This window comes from Gymnodraco acuticeps, unplaced genomic scaffold, assembly GCF_902827175.1.
Source record: "Gymnodraco acuticeps unplaced genomic scaffold, fGymAcu1.1, whole genome shotgun sequence".
NCBI classification, from domain to species: Eukaryota; Metazoa; Chordata; class Actinopteri; order Perciformes; family Bathydraconidae; genus Gymnodraco; species Gymnodraco acuticeps.
In genome coordinates, this window is record NW_022991040.1 from 560401 (window position 1) to 588309 (window position 27909).

The 27909-nt window shown below is 43.7% G+C and overlaps 1 protein-coding gene across 5 annotated transcripts in view; it reads left to right on the forward strand.

Moving 5' to 3' along the window:
• Positions 1-27909, forward strand: part of LOC117559811 (dipeptidyl aminopeptidase-like protein 6) — a 446505-nt gene that overhangs the window by 345679 nt on the left and 72917 nt on the right. For all 5 annotated transcript variants that reach the window (XM_034236499.1, XM_034236502.1, XM_034236498.1 and 2 more), the window contains 3 exons: positions 15898-15992; positions 25554-25628; positions 27053-27105. In XM_034236499.1, the coding sequence (XP_034092390.1) occupies positions 15898-15992; positions 25554-25628; positions 27053-27105 (223 nt within the window). The remainder of the gene's footprint in view (positions 1-15897; positions 15993-25553; positions 25629-27052; positions 27106-27909) is intronic.

Sequence of the window (27909 nt, forward strand, 5' to 3'; positions counted from 1 at the left end):
AAAAGAGAGGCTCCGTTTATTATTATTATATTATTATACAGAGTCGTTATCAATTTGTTTTAAAGCTCAAAAAATAACAAAGAAGACCTCTGACCGGCACTTTTCAAATTTTGTACGGAAGATTTAAACTTGTTGACCGGCAAAAAAAAGTGTTAATGGAAACTGCCGCATGGTTCCCTCATCCCTTGGAAGAGGGAAGTGGGTGTTTTTCATCTGCTGGTGGACTACTGGAGAGATATACAGCAGGAGAACACGCCGTCCACCGCAGAGAATAAACAGAAGGGCAACCATGGCAACCATGCTCCGGGGTCTTCTTCGCTGCTTTTGGTGTGTTTTGTGGTGGCAGCAGCGCCACTTACAGGCCTGGCATATGTACTACAGCGTGTCCAGCGTTTCCAGCGTTTCCAGCATTTCCAGCATTTCCAGCGTTTCCAGCGGTCTCGTGTGAACGGACATGTTAAATAAATCGAATGTGTGTGAACGGAAGACTTTTTGAAAACGCATATGGTGCGTAAACGCATACGGTGCGTAAACGCAAACGTTCCCGTGTGAGCAGCACCTAAAGCTTCCCTTGTAACGTGTTTATATGGATTTATTAAACAGACTGCAAGTCACAACACAACCTGGCCGAGAGGGCTTTTAGCTAGGGGTGAAGGTGCACGTGCAGGCAGGATGTATAACACAAGACAAATTGAGAGCATCATTGTGAAAGGGAATGCAGCAAAATAATCGTTTTATTTCTATGATACTGTTTTCGTAATCGTTGCAAGCCAAAATCGTAATCGAAATTAAAACACGATTAATTGCATAGCCCTAATTTTAGATGCAAAAGAGGAGATTTTTGTAGCACAGACAGAGCAAAACATGTTAGTATGTCAGAATGAAATTACAGAGCCAACCTTAAAGATCTCATTGTAAAAAGTGAGATTTTCATGTATTATTTTGTATAAACCAGGTCTATTTTCTATACAGAAAGATTGAATTAATTCAAACGCTCAATCCATGATGAAATGTAAATTAGGTATTGGTCTGTGTGTCCTTGCTGTCTGACATTACTGCAAAGGATTTATTCCATATTCTTCAACACCTGCATCTTCAACCCTCATTTTTTCTGTGACCAATGACAGTGCGGATGCTGCTACTGTTACAATTTATCACTGCCAATTTCAAATGCTTCAGCGGGTCCATGACACTATAAACAGTAACAGCACCACATGAAGCCATGAAATAATTATATACTTATTAGGTAGAACAGCAACTTGATGCAACACAACATGTCTATGTGAGGCAATGAAGAAAATGATCACAACTCCAAGATGTGAGGGATCTGTACAGCTGGAGGATTAATGAGGTGGATTTTTTCTATCTGTCTCCTCCAATCCCAGCATCTTAGATTACTCTGAGAAGCGGCACAGCTGTTAAATCTTGTATCCTGAAATTGTAAAGCCTTCCCCTCTGTTATTGGCTGTAATTAGAGAGCTGAAAACCCATATTTATAATATCAATGACAGGAAGATGCCATTTCGCAACTCTCGGATGATGAGCTAAAGGCATGCTTTCAGTGTTTGTTTTAGCTACAGGACCCCTTTGTGGGGGACAGTGAGATACATCTCACAAGGCTGATTTGTTGCCATCCCAATCTGTGACCCACAAATTGTCAATAAATCGATCTTGTTGGAGTGAGCCCCAGTTAACATATTTAATGTGGTTGTATTGTACACATCTGGAAGTTCATATTGTTTGTGTTTTCAGCAAAAGCTCCAAGACGGAATAGGAGCATATTTATATTAGCAACAGAGTGATTGAATTACATTATATCATGATCATAAATTGTGGTTATTTTCTACCTAAAAATACACAAATAAAAAAACATCGATACTGCAAAGGGCTTTGTGATAATCCTTACCTACAGCAGCAGCTGCTTTGAAACATGAGTTGTCATTAGAAGACAGTCTGTTATTTGATCTCTTCCTTGTTTTGCTTTCGACAGCACCATCCTTGATCTTGAGGTATTGTTAGTGTTTCATTAAACCGGCTGAAGGAGAGAAACTTGGAGAAAGAGGGAAAGAGAATGATCAGCTGATTATTTCAACTTTGTTAGCGTGTAATTTTTACTAGACCCGGTGCTTGAACCAACCTGAATGCATTCAGGGTGGTCCATTGGTTGAACAGTTATGTTTTTTCTGGTCAGGGATTTATGTTTCCCATATGTCTCCACCAATGAATCAATTAATTGGAGACCGAATGAATATAACCTCAAGTTTCCTTAATGATCATATATGAGGCTATTTTTACAATGAAATTGCTTCTCTGTTATTGTATTAACTTGGATTTAAGGGGACCTATCATGCAAAATGCACTTTTTTAAGTCTTTTATACATGAATATGTGTCCCCGGTGTGTCAGGGAACTCACCAAGTGTCAGAAAACACAACCCTCTCTCTTTTCCTCCATACCCAAATCTCTAAAAACGGGGCTGCAACGGAGCTGATACAGACGTTAATTTTTCTGACGTCAGAAAAGGGGTACTCCGCCTATATGGGCAACTCTCCACCTATCATGGGAATGGGCCACGGCCATTGTCGCTCGAAAGCGCTGGAGATGCTGTAGTACATATGCCAGGCCTGTAAGTGGCACTATAGTCTGCCAAAAAAACAGCAAAGAAGAATTCCCATGCATGGTTGCCCTTCTGTTTATTCTGCGCTGTGGACGCTCTGGCTCTTTTTCTCCCTCCCCGAGGCAAGCGTTTGCTCCTGCTGCTGTAATTCAATGCAAATCCCTCCCCGAGGCAAGCGTTGTAATTCTCTCCGGTTTGCCACCAGCAGATGACAAACACCCTCCTCTCCGCCTCTTCCAAGGGACTAGGGGACCGTGCGGCAGAGTTTCAGTTAGATTTTTTTTCGCCGGTCAACATGTCCGTTATAGTTTAAATCTTTCGGACAAAATTTGAAAAGTGCAGGTCAAAGGCCTTCTTTGTTATTTATTGAGGTTTAAAACGAATGAATAACGACTCGATATAATAATATAAGAATAATACACGGAGGACAGAACCTCTCTTTTCCTTCCCCTCTTCTGAGAGCCCAGCAGCTGATCAGAGCACTCCCCTCTCCTGCAAGGGGGAAGTGGTCAGCTGCAGCTCATTTGCATTAAAGCTACGTCACAGAATGCAAAAACAGGGCTGGAAAAGAGCAAATATAGTGAAATGAGGCATGGCTAAAATGCATGATCTGTTTGGTATTTTGAAAAAAAAACTTCACAGACATGTTTTATATAGGTATGGCCCTACAATATATTATTCAAATATAGCATGACAGGTCCACTTTGGATTTATACTGTACTTAGGGTGCTCTTTTAGCTTCTGCTTATGCTGGTTGCCAAGACTGTGATCTGTACCTCTGCAGCAATTGGATTATATTTTAGAAAGATAATTTAGCTTATTTATCTATTTATCTTCTCTATAATAGCATTGTACTCTACTACAAAGTTCCTTGCTTAGAACTGGGTATGCAGCAAAAAATCCTAAATAGAAGTCAGACGGTGCAATAAATAATCAGACTGGAGATGCAGTGTGCTCTCTGTCTATTACTGGCAGGTCAGACTTGTAACATGTTTCTAGATCTCAGTCATCAGTTTGACAGTACAATGTGAGCCTAATCAGTAGCTTTGACAGCAGAAGCATCTAAATAAACCCAAGATGTCATAAACGAAAATTATTCTTAGTTAAATGAAGTTCACCCTGCTTTCTCCATCATTACTCTGATCATGTTCTGAAGCCATCGCTTGTTTCATTGGTTAGCCACAGTTATCAGACAGCAGTGATATTTACCATTTGCCACTTTTTACCACTCTATCTTAATTGAACAGACACAGTATCAACATCATTCTAACAGCACAAAGGTAAAGTCGGCATGTTGGGACACAATACGTTTTTTTGGCCACATTTTTCCTTTTGTTTGCACCTCCAAGAGATACCCCTTGTCTCAAATATATTTGTTAAATATGATGAAGAGGGAGCCATTTGTAAAGCAGTGTGTCTGATTGGAAACTATAGGTAGCTAGTCAAAGCATTAACTTGTTTGTAAATTATGCAGAATCGCTCATCTCTAATGTGTAGGTAAAGCAGCCACTTGATTAACAATCTCACTCCATTATTGACTTTTTATAGCTCTGCTCCCATGACACAACATGAGTAATGATGTGAGTGCCATTTATAAATTTAGATATTTTTCTTATGAATTAAACTAATGATGTCAAAATTATCGTGTTAACGGCGGTAATTAATTTTTTGAATTAATTGCGTTAAAAATATTTAACGCATTTAACGCATGTGCAGAATGGCCCGCCCCATACGTCCCACCAGTGGCAGCGCCAGGGTATGGCTGGGGTAGGCTACACCCATACCAAGAAATGGCTTAGCCCCACCATGAAAAATGATGTTAAAGTAAGCAAAATATAGTCCGCCAACTCGCGCGGAGTAAATTGCACAGACAGCAGTTAGTAAGATTGATTTCAGTAGCCACTTGTCTGGAAATACCGAACACCAGAAACGGTTTTGAAAACGTTTGTCACGTAGTGATCGTCTTCTCAATGGAACAGCTTTGATAATATCTTCTTGCCAATCAGAATCAAGATAACGGCGTGGTGTTGTTGCAGGAAGTCCCGACGGAGAATACTGTTGCTGTAGTACAGGGGTGCACATAAAGGTACGCAGGTTATGTGCGTAATCTGAAATGCGTACCGTCACTTGTGTCACAAAGCGCATTTGCGTACCGACGTTCTTGTGAAGCTTTTCCAGAAGGCGGTGAGATCACCGGACGACAGAGTCGGTCTCCGTGTGCACAGTCAGGGCTGCTGTTAACGTCGGCCTGTACAACGGAATTGTCCCAAAACTACGCCAACCGGCTGCGGAGGGAGACTCCCCCGCCCTTCACTGGAGAACTGCGCTAAAACAGCTGATCACAACGTTCACACTGTGGTCACGAAGTACTCCACTAGCGCCCTCCCCACCACCCCCCGTCGACTTTCCTGAAGTACTCCCCCGTTGATAGAAATCAACACGTAATGAATTAAGACCCCACGGTTTGATGATTGATAGGTGTGTGGGCTGTCTTTCATTTTGACAAGCAGAAAAATGTTATAATAAACATAGATACTGTATGTTAAATGGATATATCCGCCTTCTTTCATTTATCTTTCCATTCCCACAACAATATACATAAAGAAATGGCATATTTTGGACATAGTTCGAATGGTGATTAATCATGATTAATTAATTTTTCAGCTGTGATTAATCTGATTAAAAATGTTAATCGTTTGACAGCCCTAAATTAAACACATCAAGTTAGCATATATAATAACTGCTAGAATCCAGTGAGCGTTCAAAGTCTTTTGTAAAACATTAACATTATTTTTAAGCAGTTGGTGCCAATATCCCCTTGTGAGATGGCCCACTTTACTGGAGGCACGGCTGATGCTTTGGAGTTAGACAATAGTCTTTTGACAGAAGCATGCTGTCAGCTTTTACTGATGTTTTTAATTATTTTAATATACAGAAAGATTGTTAAACCTTGATTGGCCTTTCCCCTTAAAGTTGACTAGTTTACTCGGCTCTAGACAGCCTAAAATGGCAAATATATTTAAAGACAGCAAGCTAGTATTATTGCTGATGATGACAGGTTGCAGGGTAAAGTCAGTTTATCAGCTAATCTGCCAGTTAGATAATTATGCTTTTTGTTGTTATTTGGTTTACCACTGAATACTTTTCTATTTTCTCATACTATTATTAAAGAATATTCTACAGCCTGCCAGTTAGGTCCCATAGCACTAGAGTCCCATATAAACCTGCTATAAAAGCACAATTCTGCTGTCTGTGTCTATCTGCAGAGAGGTGAGTAGAGACAAAAGAAGTATACACACACACGGGTTTCTCTTGTTTTGTCCTCTTTATAGTATCTGCAAACAGTGCTTTGATTGTGATATTGTGGTTTCACAGGTTTGTGTGCAGAAGCAGAAGCGTAAATGCATGATGTAACATTTCTGCAGTAGCTAACACTGTATGCTTAGACAGACACTTCTCTACTGCAGCTGAATATCCAGTACAATTCACACCCCTATATTCTATTCTAAGACATTTGTTTGTGATACGGGTCATTTTAATTCCACATGGTTTGGGAATTTTGAATCACAAGTAACTTACCGGTAAAGTAATGACTGTTAACTCATTAAGAGCTATAACTTTGATATGTTTTGATTCATTGGCTAATCTCCCTCATGGTCTTAACTCCAACATTAGGCAGGTTTTTTAAAGTTCATTGATTGGTTTGCAAGCCCAAGAATACACAGCACTACTGCCATACACACTCAAGGAAAAAAGGGAGCTAGAGCATACAAGGACTGTGCCTGCGACTCAAGGAGCAAAAGAGATTATGGATTTATGAGGAGAATATGAACAGCTGGCAGACACTGATAAAATGACCATCACTTCAGTATGGGCTCAGAACAGTCTCATAATACACACATGCACACAGAAGGTTTCACACTTGTATTTCCGGATCCACACTTGTGTTTTTCAATGCACACACAAATGTGTTCCGTTTCATATACATGTAAATAAAATCCAAATACAGAAAAATGTTTTACATATGTATTTTTGATCCACACATATTTGTTTTCCGTTTAAAACCTCTGAACCTGCAAACACAAACCGTTTTATGTGCACGGATCGCTGTGCATTCGTGTGTGGGTTTTTTGAGACTCCCCTGACGGTCAGCCGATTCGTACTTGTAATTGTTTCTATCTATAGCCAATCAGATGTCTCCTTCATTCTAAGCCAATCACATGAGCACGCCCCCACAAGGGTATCATTTCTTGCGTTCATGACACTTCATATACGCATTTTGCGTATTCAGCTCGCTAAACAGAGGGCGGAGCTTCAAGTGATCATGCAGAGCTGTGTGTCTCCGTCAGACTCAGCAGCTGATCTGAGATCTCTCTCGTGTCCGGTTATACTTCACTCGCGTTTATGTCCATATCGATCAGATCCAGCTCTCCTGATCGGCCTTTATAGAGAGCACCGATTAAACTATTAAGAGTGAATATCGGCCGATAATGACCAGTGGGGCTCCCCCCCACGTTGACAGTTAACTGTCTAGCACTGGCTTCGTAGTGCACTGATCGATTAGGCTAAGCTAACCTGTAGCTGCTCCCTCCACACTCACAACAACTTCATGCAGACTAAATAAATAAAGCAGCTGTATTCGCCATACAGGAAACACATATTTAAAACGTTTTTGCCTGCCGTTTTTGTGTACACAAGCATTCATCAATGGTTCGGAAAGTGGCGCTGTACCTTAATAATATAACTTTAGGCTTGTATTTGCGTGTATTTCCTGTTCGGAAAGTGGCAATGTACTGAGAGTGGACTGGAGGTGTCCTGACATTAGCGCCTGCAGGGAGGCTCCATGGACCTGTCAGCTCCCGACTGCGCAAAATGCGTACATGAAGCGCTACGTCATGAACGCAAGAAATCATACCCTCGTGGGGGCGCGCTCATGTGATTGGCTTAGAATTGAGGAGACATCTGATTGGCAATAGATAGAAACAATTACAAGTACGAATCGGCTGACCGTCAGGGGAGTCTCAAAAAACCCACACACGAATGCACAGCGATCCGTGCACAGAAAGCGGTTTGTGTTTGCAGGTGCAGCAGTTTTAAACGGAAAACAAATATGTGAGGATCAAAAATACATATGTAAAACTTTTTTCTATATTTGGATTGTATTTAGGCCTACATATATATGAAACGGAACACACAAGTGTGGATCCGGAAATACAAGTGTGAATCCTTTTGCGGATCATGAAATACAAGTGTGAATCCTTCTGTGTGCATGTGTGTATTATGAGACTGTTCTGAGCCCATACTTCAGAGGCAGTGAGTCAATTCGATGACACAATAACTTAAAGATTAATTGCAAATTGAGGTTACAGGTTACAAAAAGCACATTGTTTTCAGCAAATTGATGGAGGGTTTCTGAGAACACTTGTGTCCTCCCTTAAGAGTCATTTTGGAAGGAATATGGGTGAGTTTTTTGACTTAATGTTTAGGAAATTCTCTTCTCAACTGCTTTAAGACTTAATGGCCATATAGTATGAGGAAATGGTCTGAATGCACCAGACAAATAGTATTTTCCTAACAATTCACAAGGTTCCAGGCTTCAAAATGTTATGTTATTGTCATAATAAAGCAAATATTTGGGAATATTTTCTTTTGAGTACAGATATTGCAAAAATATGCAAACTGGTGCTAAACGTGGCTTGTATGGCTTCATTATATTGTAGATGAATTTAAATACAAAAACCTTTATTGAAAAAGGTGCTTTCTATTCACAACATATAATGCTGATCACCCTTTGAAATGAACCCACACTTAGACATTATCTGACATCCATGGAGTCCTTGGCCATGTATATAAGATGCTTCCAGTCACTTCATTGTACTCATAGTCAAGTGCATGGGCAAATACACATAAATATGCTACATGCCACATAATTGCTGTACTGTATATCTAAAAGTAATTGTTCTTGGTTATTGCTTGTTTTATAATCCTTTATTACTGGGGCATACACTTTTTTTCCTAGCAAATCTTGGAGCTGTTTAATATTGTTACATCATTACCTTGCATTGTTCTTCTTGCTATGCCTGTGTAATTGTTGCTGAACCTGTGGGGATCATCAGCATGTGCTGGTCATCTTGGGCTCTATTTTCCTATAATTACTAATAGAAACTGAGCTGTGTGCATGACAATGAGCATTGAAACATGATATACTGTCATGGTGGGCTCTGGAGTCCAAAATAGAAATTAATGTATTGGTTTTGGCAACTTTTGTTTCACCTTAGCCGACTGAAACCTCTGTTTTTTAAAGTCATATACTGTATATGGAAGAGGAATTCAGATGTTGAGGCTGGGAATTTCCTTGACCTTGAATGTCCCAGCTTTAAGCAAAATGCCGAGCTGCAGGATGAATACATTTTTTTTTTTATTATGATCCTTTTTGAAAACTATTTTATCTAGTTGTTCAACTTCAAATTCTTAGGTGCAGTTAAGCTTTGCAACAGTAGAGAAAATGCTCTTTCAGTTTCCTTTCAGTAACAGGCATGAATGAAATTATTATAAATAAGGGGGGACTTTTTTGATTAAAACACCTATTGACATTTTTATAAACTTATATTTCACAGTCCATCCAAGCCAATTTGGGGAAACGATGTAAGGCTTTGTTGCTACATTGGATACTTTGTATGTATACCCAGACAGCCACCATAATTCTCCCCCAGTAGCATGTAGCCTTGAGCTGGAACCGGAAAGAAAAATCCAGAATGTAACATTTCAACCATGCCTTACTTCAAGCCTTATATTAAAGCCTACAGAAACAACAAATATAATATAGGCCCCTTATGTTTTGTAATCACATTACAAAGGGTTAGGGACATTCCAGGTATTATTTTCATTTTCAGACTTGCTGAGAGTGATTGAAAGGGAAAAAAGTATAAGCAGGCCTTTTTATTTCCTTACTAACCGACCCAATCAGCCTATAACAACTTTTTCTAATAAAAACATACCTGTTTAGGACTCTTACAGAATCCGTTTTTTAAACCCTTTACACTGAAAAAAAGTAGCACAATGGAGAACCTTAAATGTGATCAATTATGATCAGTTGTACCTGAAACCCCTTTTTGGAGGGGAACGGATAAGGGGGTTTGAGACATTATAATTAGCAAAAGTATTTAAATTCTATAAATTACAGTGCAATAAAAATATATTTACTTATGTATTTACTTATATTAATCAAGCCTACAATACAACATTAAAAAAAACCTTCTGTTTGTTGCAAAAAATACATCATTTACATTCCAAATTCCTAGTTTCACTATTAGTTATGCCTTAGACATTGTACGGAGCCCTGGAGGGTTCATAGAGAGAAAAATAAATAAAACGTGGCCACGTTTTACTTTCTCGTGCGCACGCTTTCGTAACTCGTGCGCACAAGTTACTAAAGCGTGCGCACGAGTTACTAAAGCGTGCGCACGAGTTACGGCCCGTCCACACTACAGCGTCTGCAGCGTCTGCAGCGTCGACAGCTTCAATCTGCCCATTCACTTTGAATGGGGTGACGTCACGTTGCCGCTTTTTTTCGCCGAACTGAATTGTGGGTAGCAGAGCGGTCCGTCTCCTCCTGAGACGCTGGAGACGGACCGGGTAGCCAGCGCCAGCCAATCAAATCCCGTTTCGGAAAATCCGACAGATCAAGCCGTAGCCAATCAAACCGCGTCTAAGCTGGGAGAGATATCCCGCCGTTCATTTCTATATTTCAAAAAAAGATGGAGGAGAAACTAATTATCGCCGTAGCAAATCACCCGGTTTTGTATGACCAGACCCTCTTCACCTACCGGGATACAAACCGGAGGAACCAGGCATGGAGGGAGGTGGCAGAGACAGTGGGTGAAACTGGTAGGTTTTCGCCTGTTTGGGGAGTTTATATATATATTGCTCCCATAAAATCCCCGGGGGTTTTTGCTTTCTATGTCGGGGGCGGGAGATACATGTGATTGGTTGTTGGTCGCGATGCTTGAATACAATCCCCAAGCTTCAGACACGCCCAGCTCCAAGCTTTTTTTGAAGCTGTAGTGTGGACGCTCCGTTACTAAAGCGTGCGCACAAGTTAATAAAGCGTGGCCTCGTTTTGTGTGTGTGTGTGTGTGTGTGTGTGTGTGTGTGTGTGTGTGTGTGTGTGTGTGTGTGTGTGTGTGTGTGTGTGTGTGTGTGTGTGTGTGTGTGTGTGTGTGTGTGTGTGTGTGTGTGTGTGTGTGTGTGTGTGTGTGTGTGTGTGTGCGTGTGCTGTTCATGGTAATTTGAAAACAAATGCCGGTGGTGTCGGATACACACGAACACGCACACAGAGCGGAGCTGAGCACACACACACACACACACACACACACACATCATGCACCCCGGTGACAGGACATCTCCTTTGTGTTGTAGTAAATAAAAAGGACGACCAGCTGGAGCCAATCCTGTAATTTCTCCACAGGTGAAAGAGTTGACATGCTGAAAACCAACCCAACCCCTGCAGGGGGGTCTGGGGGGGATTCTCCCCCAGGAAATACTAACATAAAATATACATTCTGGTACTCTCTTGAGAAGAAAAATAAATAAATATATTACTACACGACATATTTAAAAAAATGAATGCCATTTTAGTTTTCTGTTACTTTGTTCTGAAAGCTGAACCTGCTCCTCCTCACAGAGAGAAGAGGGAAGAGGCTGTGTGAATGACTTTACATTGTGGATAAGGGTGGATAGCCCCCATTGTTCTGTGTGTCAAAATGAAAGACAGCCCACACACCTATCAATCATCAAACCGTGGGGTCTTATTTCATTATGTGTTGATTTCTATCAACACGTAATGTTGTATCGATGTATATAGAGATGTACTACAGCAAAAGTATTCTCCGTCGGGACTTCCTGCAACAACACCACGCCGTTATCGTGATTCTGATTGGTCAGAAGACATTATCAAAGATGTTCTATTGAGAAGACGATCTCTACGTGACACAAGTTTTCAAACCGTTTCTAGTCTTCGGTATTTACTGCTGTCTGTGCAATTTACTCCGCGCGAGTTGGCGGACTTTATTTAGCTTACTTTAAAATCATTTTTCATGTTGGGGCTAAGCCATTTCTTGGTATGGCTGTAGCCTACCCCAGTATACCCTGGCGCCGCCACTGAACATAATAATAAAACAATTAAAATGTTGTATTCAGCCCTGATTAAAACAGCGGACCCAAATCCTGGATGGGCGGGCCCGGCCCCATGGGGCCCGCCCATGACGCCGGGTATTCATATATTGGTCCATAATCAAGCCTACAGTAAAATAGCAAACAAAGTTACAAAAATATCCAAAATCCTAGTTTATATTTACCATATTTGTCATATTGTTGCATGTACACATTTGTTTGTGTACAATAAGGTTTTTTTTTACCTCCAAATAAAAGGGGTTTAGATCATGAGATGATTCTTTGTATTTATATCGTTGGATTTGTAATATGAATTTACCAGACAAAGACAAAATCTCTTCTTCTGGATCGATTTGTATAATTTTTTTAAGAACTACACATTGTGCAAATGACACTGTTACTCTGTAGGAATACAATTATAATTTGGTAGACTCGTGTTTTTTTAGGTTCTTTTATTAGGTTATTTGGTGATTGATTTGATAATGAAACATGAAAGGCATTATATAGCCATTTTGCTCATGTCTCTCTTTCTCTGAGTCACTTGAGTGTGTCCCCTCCTATGTCTTCGTCCCTCTCTCAATTCCTGGCATTCCCTCTGTTTCCCTGGAGTGAGGCTGTGTTATGGCTGTGCCCAGGGCAGAAGACTATTAATAAGACATACTGCTGTGGAAAGGTATAGATCAGATGAGAAAACAGTACCATGGGCTACTGCATAGCGAGTGGAAGGCAAAGAGAATGAGAGAAAGCTAGAAAGAGATAGATTGAAGGGAAGACATAATGCCTAGGGTACTGTGAAAAAATAGATGGCCCTCTGTCTTTGAAATAGCAGAAAACAAAGAGTTGGAGAGGTAAAAGAGGGATGATGAGGTCTAAAATGATGAACTCAGCAGAGGGCTTATAAAAGGGCAGTTATGGTAAGATGTATATCTGGGGGATACTTCAGGTATCTTGGAGTGTGTGGATAAAGGAGCAGATCAGCAATTTGGTGCGGAATAAAGATGGGAAGAAAAGTTGCCTGAAAAAGATGCCGGTCTCTGAGTTTAAAATAAAGTTTAAATAAGTCAAAAAACTAAAGAAAGTCGAGTGAATCTCTTCGACCACTGATACTATGTTGTCTTTCGTTTGACATACCATAACTATTGCTGCGTACCGGTACGCCGAACCGGTACTGGACTTGTAAAAAGTTTCGGTTCAAGTCCGGTTAAAACCGGAACGTCGGGAACCAGTACTTGGACTCGCAAAAAAACTAGCACTTACGTATATTCTGGTGTCTGTGGTTATTTAAACATTCCCTGATAAACGTTATTCAGCATCAATAAATGAGTGCTAATCCCAGTGTGCTCAGTGTACAACATCACATGTCATTTCACCTTCGATTCACGGTTTGAAAACGTAGCATATCGCCACATGCTAATGCTAACCGGAAGTGAATAATTTTCAGAATAAAAGTATTAAGTTAATAGTGTGAACTTCCGTTTTTTTCAGAATAAAACATATTTAAATTAAATAGTGTATTTTATTCAAAATGTCGCCATATCAACATTGATTTTAATTTCTAACATGTAGTATGTAGACCTACTGTATAATGTACACATGTAGAGTTGTAGAAAATACATGGTGTACAGACAGTACAGTACACTCTGACTGTAGTCAGTCACTCCAGTGTAGCTATACTGTATAGTTGGTGTGTAACAGTGTAATGCGTATAGTCTACTCTACACTCTACCTTTCAGGCACGTTTTAGGGATTTAGGCTCAGTCAGCTCAGGGACTGTTTGGTTTCTTTAGTTTGGTAAATGAAATAAATGTTTGAACTTTGTAGTAGTTCACTGTAGTTGCTGTCATAAGTCATTTGTAGACTAAGTGGCAAAAAGTTTTTTTTTTTACATTTGTACTTTGTAGAGAAATGTAGACACAGTTGGAAGGGAGCACAATAAACCTGACGAGTTTGAATTTGAGTTGATTATGAGTTAATTTTCAATTGATAATTAGCTCACAATAAGTTCACTTTAGTTACTCACACAACTTGACACAAGCCATGGGTTCAGGTCCGGACTTATAAGTCCGGACCTGAACCTGAACCTCTGGACTTGAGTCCGGACCTGAACCTGAATGTGAGTCCAGGTACGCAGCACTAACCATAACCATGTTATAGATAGATAGATAGATAGATAGATAGATAGATAGATAGATAGATAGATAGATAGATAGATAGATAGATAGATAGATAGATAGATAGATAGATAGATAGATAGATAGATAGATGGATAAATACTTTATTGATCCCAATTTGGGAAATTATTTAGTCAAGTGATTTCAGACTTTATAATGCAATTCTTAAAATGTATCTTTATTAAGATGCCAAACTGACTTACTGATACAATAAAGCAGTGTGAAAAAAAGGCCACTATTTTGTTTATCAACATGATTTCCATGAAGGAGTCTGTTTAATACCCTTGTTAATATGCCGATGGTTTTAAACAATGGTCAATTAGATATGCTAGCAGATAGAGAGCACTGCATAACAATGGCTGGGTTCTAATTACCTCGCCAAATGAGTGTTTGCTCATGCTCCTATGGATCACAAAACCTATAAGACAGAGTGGCGCAGATGGATTGAAGGTGAAAGGTGCAGTTGTATGAAACGTAACCTTCACTGATAAAAGCCTGATTGATACGAGGTTGTATCAACTTTCATACATCTTTCAAATAATATCTCCGTTACAGGATTTCATACATTGACCTGAACTCGCTGTGTTTGTCCAGGAACCTTTTGTATTCAGGCATATTGTAACTGTGCATGTTTTATGACACAAAATAGGTCAGGTTATTAAGCACTGACATTGTGCAAAGCACCATACCAGTGTATAATAGCGCATTTCCACTACAGCGTGGAGTTCGCTTTAAGCGTTTTTGGTTGCGTTTCCCCTTGGCGTAGTTCCGGCTAGCGGGTACTATTTCACAGTTTTTCTGGCCCCATAAAATCAAGGTTCTTTCCGGGCCAACAACCAGGCTGAGTCGGGCTGAGTATGCTAAACTAGAGAGAGAATCGCTGGCAAGGGGGCTACAACAAAATGAACATATTTGACCGTGATTTAATTGTAATACACATTTCAAAATGATGCCGAAGTAACAACATACTGATACCGGTTAGTAAAAACCATGAATTAATGCTTTGACAAGTCTGCAGACAGACGGCAGGCAAAAAACCTTTTAAAATGCGTGTTTTCTAAATGGAGATCGGCTAAGCTAACGCAGTATATTCTCCGACCGTCCACACTCACAACAACGGCCTATACAGACATAAATAAACCAGCGACTGTATTCGCCATGACACAGACAGTCTGTGGTTTGTACTTGTTTAACTTTTGTCTAGTTTCTGAACACATATGAGGAGCTGTGAGCTTGAGTGCTACCAGCTAACGGCTGATGTTGTTTTTCTGTGGTTCTCATTGAAGATGACGTCACGGCTCCGCCTACACTGTGTCACTATAGTTACTGCCCCAGCTACTAAACTGTAATGGAAACGCAGCATAAAGTGAGCCAGTCCTAACAAGGCCTAGCCATACCGAGCGAGGCCGAGCAAGGCCCTGTAGTGGAAATGCGCCATTAGAGGCCCTGAAGAATTCCACAATATTTAAATACATTGTCTGTCAATCATAGAATTTTGACTTTTCAGGTTTTAGAATGACTTACGGGGAGTTATTTTACCAAACGTTAACTTTTATTAGTAATAGATACACTTGAATCAAGAAATCTTTACATTAAAATAAGACTCTTTTGAAACCAGACTTTTAATTTGTAGTGCCACTATGTTTTCCACATGTTGAGTTTTCAGTTGAACAGCATTCTGGATGATGAGGAGCTTTATTTCTGCTCTCTTGCACCATGACTGTAAAAGATGACAATGTACTGTATGCACATTTGTCAGACTCACAAATGTAAGGATAAGTTACATTCCCCTTTTTCCAAAGGAATGATTTTGTTTATTATGTGTGTGATCATGAAGGTACATTCTCTGTATGGTTGTAGACTTTAAAAGAGCATATTACATGATAAATCAAGGAAAATGTGAAATCAAGGTTTATTTTTTCTCTCTCTCTCCTTGCAGGTTGTGAGCTTATATATCGTAATCGTGATGGCGATGTTATTAAATTAAATGTCGACACTGATGAAAAGACCATCTTGGTGCATAAAAAGAAATTTGTAAGTATTTTGCCATCTTTTCCCCCTCTTTATTTTCTCATACAAAAAGGGCTGAATAACTAACTATGGCTGTTGATTAACTAAATTAATGTTCTTTTTATATCTCAGCCAATCAAAGCACCTAAAGCTCTTTTTATTGCACAGCTTAATCAAATGATTCAACCTGTCTCTGGCCCAAGCAGTTGTTCCCACCATCTTCAAGACCGCCACCATCGTGCCAGTGCTGAAGCTCTCAACCGCTACGGCTATTAATGACTTCCGTCCTGTTGCACTCACCCCCATCATCGCTAAGTGCTTAGAGAGACTGGTTCTTTCGTACCTGAAATCCTGTCTGCCTGCTACACTGGACCCATACCAGTTTGCCTACCGCTGCAATAGTTAAACAGAGGACGCCATCTCCACGGCACTCCACTCTGCCCTGACCCACCTGGATAGCCCCAAATCTTACGTCAGAATGTTGTTCATACACTGTAAAATGTTTGACTGTAAAATTACAGTAAATTACTGGCTACTAGTTGCATGGATTTCACAGTAATTGACTGTGAATATTTCAAAGTAATTGACTGTGAATATTTCACAGTAATTTATTGTAGATATTTTACAGTAAATTAGAATAAAAGTACAACTAAATACTGTGACTTTACAGTTGCCATGCACATGGAATTACTGTGTATCACAGTAATTCCATGTGCATGGCAGTACAGAGCTGTGGTATTATGGTACCTTGCTGTACATCAATTACAGTAATTACCTCTATTTTCACACTATTACTGTAGAAGTAATGCAACACAGTAGCCAGTAATTTACTGTAAATATAAAAATGTAAATAATACTATATTGTAAATCTGACTAGTTAACTGGGATTGTACCATAACTACACAATTCAATCAGCTCAATCAACAAAGAAAAACAAAGAAAATGCCCATTTTAACTTTGTATTACTCCATTGAAGTACAAAGTACATTTCACAGTGTCTTGGACATGTTGTTACGGCCCCAACCTCTACTCCGCGGTAGTGGCTCGTGCTGAGACCCGCAACATGAAAGAATACACACAATAACCGGTACTTGGTAACGAGCATTTATTGATAATCAGCCGTTTGCTCACACAAGCGAAACGGGAAACAAAAAGAGGTCTGGAGGACTGGCCAAAAGGAACAAACAGAAGGAGGGAACCCGAGCCAGCCACACCACGGGCCGTAGGACCCAGAACTTCCCCCCCCCTAACCACATCTTCCAGCTTCTCTTTATGTATACACGGCTGAGTGGAATTTGGAACACCTGGGCAGAGGCGGAGCCAGGGGCAGACCAGGTGCACCTGGGCAGAGGCAGAGCCAGGGCAGACCAGGTGCACCTGCTGCAGGGAGACAGAAAGAAAACAAGGAGGGGAGCACGTAACTTGTCTACAGACATCCACTCAAAGTCAACAATTGTTCTGAAGAATGTGCTGACATGGGGGTTTAAATTGCCATGCCTCTTTTTGGCTTTCGAGCCCGTCTCAGGATTAATGCCCAGGAAGCACCTGAAAACAATAAGCCAAGACAACAATTTCAATGTTGCATCGTTTATTTTAAGGCACATGCAGCGGTGCCCCTTTCAATTTAAGTAAAACCTGCACCAAAGAAATAAATTAGTTTTTAAAGCAAGCAAGAGCGATGAAAGCAAGAAAATCACTTAATTTGTTGTGTTATCACAGAGGATGGTCTGAATACAGCATTTTACTGTGAAATAATACAGTAACATGTTGTGAAATCCTGGTAATCATTTATCCTGTACATTCACAGTAATTAACTGTGCCTGTATTGATTTCACTGTGAAATTCAAAATTACAGTATTATATTGTGAACATTACAGGTAAAGACTGTAAAGTGGTAAAACAGTAATTTATTGTAAAATATTACAGCTAAATATTGTGACATCATGGTAATATTTTACAGTGTAGATTTCAGTTCAGCATTCAACACTGTGATCCCATCCAAGCTGATCTCCAAGCTTCGCCAGCTTGGTATCAATACATCGCTCTGTAACTGGATCCTGGACTTCCTGACTAACAGACCCCAGTCTGTGAAGTTAGACAACTGAAGTTACCTACTGTAACTCCAGCTTCTATGAGTATTGGCGTAGCCCGCTAAGCCTATCGCTATTGGGTAATCCCCCCACGCAGCACTGAAACACTTGTAGTCCACGCCCACCCGCAAGGTGGGCCCCACCCTCGGGCTCCCTTCCGGTATAAATAGGAAGGAGGCCCGACAATCTGCTCCCACACAAAACAACTTTCTTCAGATATTCGTGGAGCCAGTGGGGCCCAGAACTACGCCAATACTCATAAAAGCTGGAGTTACAGTACGTAACTTAAGTTCTATTTCGTATATGGCTTCGCCCTCTAAGGCTATCACTATTGGGTTAAGGGCGAAGCATGATGTAGTCTGCGCGCCACTGGGTCCGCCCGGTACTAGAAGCACAGACACACCTGCTCAGATAATAACCCATGCCTATTGCGCCATGCGTAATGGCGCATCGCCGTCCCAGGAATATAGCATAACATGAATATTCTCCATGAGGGGACAAAGGCTGGGAACAATACATACCTGCCGCTGTGAAAAAGTAGAAACGAAGGTCATACTTTGCCCAGTGACAAAAAGAGGCGGAACAGCAGCTCTCTGCGTGTAGACAGGCAGGAGACAAGACACTCCATACAAAATGTGTCAGAGGAAAAAAAGGAAACATCCCTCTCATAAGACGGAAACAGGGCCGCTCTCCGCGTGCCAAGAGGCAGGAGAGAGGCGCACAGCTGGATCCCTGATGTCACTCACTCTGACAAGACAATCAATACAGGGTATGTCAGAGAGGAATGGGAGACATCCCTCAAATACAATTGAATAAATGAACAGGGGGAAGACCAAGATGCAGCAGTGCAAATGTCTTCACTGACATTCCTCCGAGCAAAGCCGTGGAGGAGGAAATTCCTCTGGTGGAGTGCGCATTGATGTTCTCCGGGGGATCCACCCCAGAGGAGACATATGCCTTTGACACAGCCTCACACAGCCAGTGTGACAGCTGTTGTGCAGACAGAGGCTGCCCCATCAAGCGCTCTCTATAATGCACAAATAGGCGCTGAGAACGGCGCAAGGCAGCCGTGCGCGCCACATAGCAGGACAGCGCGCGCACAGGACAGAGGAGATGAGACGTGGCTTCTTCCTCCGACCTGTGAGGAAGATGTGGGGCGGTGGTGGCGAAGTCGATAGGGACTTGGTTTGGCAACTCGGAAGGTCACCAGTTCAAGTCCCGGCAAGACCAAGTGCTACCGAGGTGTCCATGAGCAAGGCACCGTTCCCTACACTGCTCCCCGGGCGCCGTTCAAAATGGCAGCACACTGCTCCTAACACAGGATGGGTCAAATGCAGAGAAACAATTTCCCCACTGGGATTAATAAAGTATATAAAAAAAATCCAAGGTGATCACTCTCGACCTATAAGAGCTTGTGATGACATTTGGCATAAAAGCCGGGTTAGGGCGTAAAACAGCTGAACAGCCATCTCCTTGGATCCGGAGACATGACGGAGCCACAGGGAGAGCAGACAAATCACTCACGCTTTTCGCTGATGTTAGAGCCAAAGGTAATACTACTTTGGCTGACAACAGTCTAAGGGGAACCTGATCTAAAGGTTCAAATGGGGTTTTGCTTAGTGCGCGTAACACCAAAGCCAAATCCCACTGAGGCGCCAGTGCGCGTGACACAGGTCTGAGTCTCCGTACTCCTCGCATAAAACGGCTGCTGCGCTCTGCGAGCCCCTCGGTTCAATTCTCTGGAAATATACATTGCTCTGATGGAGAGCAACGTGTGTGCGCGCCCAGAACATCAGCCGCCTGGCTGCATTCAGAAGCTGCGCAGATCATACTCCTCCCTGGCGATTGAGGTATGGCTGCTTCCATAGCCGTGGCCTGTTGTCTGTGCGAATCAACACATGTTTGATTGTACAGCAACGGGGCGACTCCCCCGTTATTTTCCGGGATTTAGCAAATAGCGGGAGTTGGTGGACCGCTCTACCAGCGTCACCACCCCTGATTTTCCTCCCTTTTGAAATAATGCCTTTTTCAACAGGAGTTCCTGCAGCGCTGAATGGAGCGCAAGACACTGTTCCTGGGATGACAGGAGTGTTTATTGTATCCCATGGAACTGCGGGGGGGAGAGGCTTCTCTGTGATGTGCCGTAATGGCACATCACATGGTGACGAGCCACGCCATCACCCTGGCCGCCGCTGCCCGTGAGGCGAAAGGGCTGCGAGGGAGTCTCCTCACGCTGCATTTCACTCGTCTCTCATCATGAGGCGCGTACCCACCCAGGTGATGAGTGGTGTGTGCAGTGCTGTCCACACGAGGCGTTATAACGGTGCTCGTGGGTTTATTATGACCGTGTGTAGGAGGCATATCTGGGACAGAGGAATGCCGCGAGCTCTGCAGTTTATACCGGCAGCGAGCCCTGCTGTCTACTTAATCAACAGATTAGTGGCAGCCGGCTTAATTAGCGAGCTCTGCAGTTTATTAACCGACAGGTTAAAACCAGCAGGCTTCTGCAGCGAGCCCTGACGCCGTGGCGGGTGCTGCGGGCGCTGCCGCTGGGGGCGCTCAGCCTGGAATACTGACAGATCAAGGATGGGTCTCATTCCCTCGTTCTGGCTTCTCTGTGATGTGCTGTAATGGTCGTCATGGTGACGAGCCACGCCATCGCTCTCGCCGCCACTGCCCGTGAGGCGAAAAGGGCTGCGAGGGAGCCTCCACACGCTGTGTTTCACTCCAGCTCTCATCATGAGGCGCGTACACGCTTAGGGGATGAGTGGAGGTGTGTGCAGTGCTGTTCACATGAGGTGTGTAGGAGGCGTTTCTTGGACAGAGGAATACCGCAAGCTCTGCAGTTTATTAACCGATTACAGGTTATAGGCAGCTGGTTTACAGAGTGGGGAATATGTGAGAAACACTTGTTACTGATGACTCAGTACAAAAAGTTGGAAAATGAACACACTTTATTTTACTCACAACCCCCAGAACGTCAGAACCGGCTCTGCTTCCTCGGAGGCTCTCGTGGAGCAGACCAGGAGCGAGGGAGCCTCACTCCCCTTTGACTCGCCTCTGGGAGACCCTGTCTCTGGGGTGGCGGGGGAGCGGGGACGTGGGACGGATCCCCTGCAGCCGCGGTTGCTGTGGGCGTCTCTCCGCTTGCGGCCTCTGCTGCCGGTGTGGACGCCGCGGCTGCTGCGGGCGTTGGTGCTGCTGTGGGCGCTCAGCAGGCTGGAGCTAGCTGATATGCTGGCGAATGTCGTCCGCTTGTTCCGCGGCAATCTTCATGGACTCCACCATGGCGTGGAACTGGGGTCGTCCGGGCTGTTCGGAGCATCCAGTAGCACTTTTCTGGCCGTCTCCGTAACAGACGCCTGCTGCAGCCAGAGGTGGCACTGGATCTGTGTCACCCACGCGGAAATCCTCGCCTTGCTGATTTCCTCTGCCTCGTCAGCGGCCAAGGTGGTGGACCGCTCTACCAGCGTCACCACCGAGTTGCAGAGCAGCGTGATGTTATTCGCCGCCGCTGACACCTGAAAGGCACACTGGTGCACCCGGTCGGCATGGCGGGCGACATACTGGTCTCTGGGGGCGCTCAACGTAGGGCGCTCAACGTAGGGCGCTCAACGTAGGGCGCTCAACGTAGCTGTGCTCAACGTAGGGCGCTCAACGTAGGGCGCTCAACGTAGGGCGCTCAACGTAGGGTGCTCAACGTAGGGCGCCGTCCGGCGATTATGTTGGCCTGTCTTACCCCAAAAAATGCCATCAGGCTCGGCTCCAGAGAAGGGGCGGCTGGGAAACCAGCATCTGTGAACCCCTCCACCTTGGTGAGGGGAACAAATGTGGCCACCGGAGCCTTCAGGGTCCTCGGGTTCGCTGCCGCCCCCTCCTGGAACCTCCTTATGGGCGGGAAGCGTGGCCAGATTGGGTCACTCCTGACCGTCTGCACCCGCAAAAAAACTCTGGTCATGTCGTCCGGAGCACACCTCTCCTGAGCTAGGGGAACGGGGAGATCTCTGCAGGCGGCGGCCGCCTTGCGTATGATCTCCGGCAGTTCCCCTAGGATGCCACCTATCGCCGGTGGCGCTGTGGTGACGGAGAAGGGGAAAGTATGTTCGGCCGCCAAGCTGGCAACCTGCTCCGACGAGGAGGGAGGGCAGAACCGAATGGTGAACCGTGGAGGGAGGTGGTGTAGGAGTTGTCTGACTCCTGCCCGGCACTCGGCCCCAGGGACACAAGGCCCCCGTCCGTGGGCTCGTAAGCCTGGACGGGCCAATCGTCCTCCTCGGCCGCAGCAGCGAGAGCGTCCGCTCTCCGATTCCTGTCGCCCGAGTGGAGACGGGCACAGTGTGTGCATGCTACCTGCTGGTTTAGAGCCGTGTACGCGTACTCTGACCCCAGGCAGGATTCGCATACTGTGTGCTGGTCATAACTCATTATGAACCCAGAGCCACATGAGGGACAATCTCTCACACAATTGTTACTCATGTTTACTCTGCAATTGAAGTGTCTCTTGTGTTTCAGTAACGGGGTGCTGAAGAAAAGAGGGAGCAGATTGTCGGGCCTCCTTCCTATTAATACCGGAAGGGAGCCCGAGGGTGGGGCGAAGCCATATACAAAATAGAACCTCTCCTCCTCCACTACTACCTTGAACACTGGCGTGCCACAAGGCTGCGTGTTGAGCCCTCTCCTATACTCCCCGTTCACCCATGACTGCACTGCTGTTTATGATTCTAACACCATAATAAAGTTTGCAGATGACACCACGTGGTTGGCCTGATCAGAGGTGCCGACGAAACGGCCTACAGGGGTGAGGTACAGCACCTGGCCACATGGTGTGCTGACAACAACCTGGCTTTCAACACCAAGAAGACCAAGGAGATAATCGTGGACTTCAGGCGGGACAGGAGCCATGCACACACCCCCATCTGCATAAACGGAGTTGCAGTGGAATGTGTGTCGAGCTTCAAGTTCCTTGGCATTCACATCTCCGATGACCTCACTTGGTCTCTGAACTCCTCCATCCTGGTCAAAAAGGTGCAGCAGCGTCTCTACTTTCTACGGGGCCTTACGAAAGCCCACCTTGGTCCCAGGATCCTTGTGGACTTCTACCGTCGAGAGCATTCTCACTAACTGCATCATAGTGTGGTACGGCAACTGCTCCGCCTCAGACCAGAAATCACTCCAACGGGTAGTGAAAACTGCCCAACGGATCACCGGCACCCAGTTACCCACCATTGTTTTCCTCAAATGCTGTCTGGGCCAATCCAGGAACATCGTCAAGGATGCCTCCCACCCCAACAACAGACTCTTCACCCTCCTTCCATCTGGCAGGTGTTACAGAAGCCTCCGTTCCCGTACCTCTAGGCACAGGAAGAGCTTCTTCCCCGAGGCTGTGACTCTGCTGAACTCCTCTCCCTTACTCTCTAGCATCATTGCACTCACCTGCACTCAACTGGACTGATTATACGCACTAAATGGACATGTTATTTGCACAATCATGTTACTGTACATTCTTTTTAATAATATTACTATTTATACATAAAATCTGCACTTGCACTCTATTAATAATCTGTCAATACTTACATCGGTATATTGTAGATTTGTTTTGCTCATTCAATGCTCTCTGTATTGTCAGTTTTTATAATATGCACCTTGTTTTTATTTATATTTAGCACATCTTGCATTTCACGCAACGTGAAGTCGGAAACAGTACCGAAGGAGTGGCAGACCGGGGTGGTGGTTCCCCTTTTTAAAAAGGGGGATCAGAGGGTGTGTGCCAATTACAGAGGCATCACACTACTCAGCCTCCCCGGGAAAGTTTACTCTAAGGTACTCGAAAGGAGGGTCAGGCCGATTGTCGAACCTCAGATTGAGGAGGAACAATGCGGATTCCGTCCTGGTCGTGGAACGACGGATCAGCTTTTTACTCTCGCAAGGATCCTGGAGGGGGCCTGGGAGTACGCTTATCCGGTCTACATGTGTTTTGTAGACTTGGAGAAGGCGTATGACCGAGTTCCCAGGGAGTTACTGTGGGAGGTGCTGCGGGAGTATGGGGTGAGGGGGTCTCTACTCAGGGCCATCCAATCTCTGTACTCCCAAAGCGAGAGCTGTGTCCGGGTCCTCGGCAGTAAGTCGGACCCATTTCCGGTGAGGGTTGGCCTCCGCCAGGGCTGCGCTTTGTCACCAATCCTGTTTGTAATATACATGGATCGGATTTCGAGGCGTAGTCATGGGGGAGGGGGTCTGCAGTTCGGTGGACTAAGGATTGCACCACTGCTTTTTGCAGATGATGTGGTTCTAATGGCTTCATCGGTCTGCGACCTTCAGCACTCACTGGATCGGTTCGCAACCGAGTGTGAAGCGGCTGGGATGAGGATCAGCACCTTCAAATCTGAGGCCATGGTTCTCAGCAGGAAACCGATGGACTGTCCACTCCAAGTAGGGAATGAGTCCTTACCCCAAGTGAAGGAGTTCAAGTATCTCGGGGTCTTGTTCTCGAGTGAGGGAACAATGGAGCGTGAGATGGGCCGGAGAATCGGAGCAGCGGGAGCGGTACTGCAGTCGCTTTACCGCACCGTTGTGACGAAAAGGGAGCTGAGCCAGAAGGGAAAGCTCTCTGTCTTCCGGGCCATTTTCGTTCCTACCCTCACCTATGGTCATGAAGGATGGGTCATGACCGAAAGAACGAGATCGTGGATACAAGCGGCCGAGATGGGTTTTCTCCGCAGGGTGGCTGGTGTCTCCCTTAGGGATAAGGTGAGAAGTTCGGTCATCAGGGAGGGACTCGGAGTTGAGCCGCTCCTCCTTCGCGTCGAAAGGAGCCAGTTGAGGTGGTTCGGGCACCTAGTTAGGATGCCACCTGGGCGCCTCCCTAGGGAGGTGTTCCAGGCACGTCCAGCTGGGAAGAGACCAAGGGGTAGACCTAGGACCAGGTGGAGGGATTATATCTCTTCGCTGGCCTGGGAGCGCCTTGGGATCCCCCAGTCAGAGCTGGTTGATGTCGCCAGGGAAAAGAAAGTTTGGGGCTCTCTGCTGGAACTGCTACCCCCGCGACCCGACCACGGATAAGCGGGAGAAGATGGATGGATGGATGGACATCTTGCATTTCTGGTTGAATACTAACTGCATTTCATTGGCTTGTACTTGTACTTTGCACAATGACAATAAAGTTGAATCTAATCTAATCTATTCTAAAAATTATCCATTATTGCTGGAAAATGAGAACAATATAGTTAAAATAAGGATATTGTTATGTGGGGGTAACATCAAGATCGAGATATAGTGTCTGTGCTGCGGCAGGCTTGGATGAGGACACACAACATTATGTATGCTATTAAATCCCCAAGCCCCAGTGCAAAGATTAATGCATCTTCCATTTGTTTCAAAATATGTGCAATCCATCAAATGCAGTCATTTAAGGACTAGTTTAAAAATACCACGCATGGTTCAATGTTTCATCCCTATGTCTTTTTTTCTCTTCTTACATCTGCCTTTGCTTCCTTAGGAAATGTACAAAGCCAGCAAGTATGAGGTGTCTCCTGATTTGAAGCATGTGCTGCTGGCCTACAACGTTGCACCGGTGAGCTTCTCATTTGTTTGCTTGTTTTTCGAATTAACAAACTGACAGCCAAATATGTCAGCTGCCTCCACTGGGAGGTGGGGTGGGGTGTTTGCCCGTAAAGCAACATGGGCAGGGGGGGGAGGGAAGATAAAGTAATCATTGCGGGCTGTGAAGGCCTGTCGCACACCGCTGCCTGTCACTGATGGCAGCATGGGCCAGCACAGCCGTGTGGAACTGTAGTGAGGCAGGCAGAAACATAAACAACCCCCCCGGTGCTGAAACAGGCTTGCAGGGTGGGAGATGAGATCAACAGGAAGAAAACAAAGTATTGGCTAGGGATTTATAATTTCTGTTCAATTGCGAATAAAGTATCCTTTGACTTCATCGGCTCCGCTAGCATTTTGATATACAGAAAAGCATTTCAGCTCCTAATATAGGTGGATCAGATATATTGAATCATTTTGCAAGCTGATGTCTGTGTGTCTACTTCATTTTGCCTCACCACCTAGTCACTGGGAGAGATGTAACCTTTTATTATTGCCGGAGATAAATGGAAAATATATCGACACACTACAGATGCCTAGTCTGTTGCGTTGTATGTTTTTGCATTTATTATTCTATTCAAACCTCCATCACCTTGAAAGATGACTGTCATTCCAGCGATACTGTAGCAGAGTACAATGCACCTTCATGCACTGCTCATCTCTATAACATGTTATATGGATCACTTGGTTGATAATAAACTGTGCTTTCATGATAACACACAAACAAGCTATCCTGTTGGAATGTAAATATGTCTATATTTAGCAGTGACTTAATGCACACAAGTGTAGCATACACATGATGAACTATTTGTAAAATGCTAAGAAAAACACATCACAAATATCTGACCAAAAATGTTCATAGTTTTCAAAGACCAGAGGTCAGTGTTAGACATTTTTCTAGCTTATAGTGGGTATCATATTTGTGTAAGAGGTATGTGGATGAGGATAATGTGTATCAGCTTCCAATTAAATAGAAGAGAGAGAAATATGTTGATAGAACTTAAAGAGTAATTACCAGAAGCTGAAATAAATTGTTGAACTGTCCATCGGAGGTATTTTTTGAAGAGGGTAGTTAGTTACTCTTTCGAATTTAACCTGTACTCTGATATAGAGCAAATAAAAGTATGACAGCAGTATTGTGCTGACTATAGATTTTATGAAAGGGCTTAATATTTCCTTGTATGTCTTTCCTTAATCTTTCCTTTTTTAAATTAATTTAAAATAATGAATTAAACTCATTTGTAATTATTTTCTAGACAGTGGCATCATAACTGATTTTTCAAAAATAACAAACAAAACTGTTTCAATTAAGATGTCAAGATCAAACTGCAACCTGTTTCGTGTTAGGATCTGAAATGTTTTTTATTTATTTTTCTCTCCTGCTGCCTTTTCCTACAGGTGTACCAGCATTCTTACACAGCCTTCTACATCATCTGCAGTCTGGATACCCCGTAAGTAGCACAGAGAGCCTCATTGTTCCATTTATATCGTACTGCTTCTACTACTTTTACTTCTTCTGTTCAATTGGTTAATTCAGTTAACTTTCAATTATCCACCAATCCGTCAAGAGAAAGGGTTATTGGTCATCTTTGACCTCAATAGGCAACTAGATTTGACATCCACAGATCCTTCATCTGAACATCCAAAGAGCCAGATCAAGAAGAAACACTCTTTGATGCTACTGAACCACTATGATCTTTATTAAAATGTGTTAAAGCCATATCTTGTATGTGCAATTTAGTTACCAGTATTGATCAGTAGCCAATACATATTGTGGTATATTCTTCAAGTTAGTGTACATCTCACTTATTTACATTTTTAAAAACATCCACACAAGGTCGCAATGTTACATCCACTTCAAGACAATGGTACTTGCATACCATGCTGCGAATGGATCTGGCCCTTCATACATCCAGGACATGGTTAAACTGTACACCCCAGCACGTGCACTCCGCTCTGCATCAGCCAAACAGCTCGCTGCACCCGCACTGCGAGGGGGACCCAAGTTCCCATCAGCAAAAACATGTGGGTTTGCTATCCTGGCTCCAAAATGGTGGAATGAGCTCCCCATTGACATCAGAACAGCAGATAGCTTGCACATCTTCCGGCGCAGACTGAAAACTCATCTCTTTCGACTCCACTTCGAGCGATAGAATAATTAACAAAGCACTTATATGCTGATAAAGGACTGGCTTATCTAAAGCCAGTTGAGTAGCACTTGAAATGTTTTAGCTCTATGAAACCTGATGTACTTA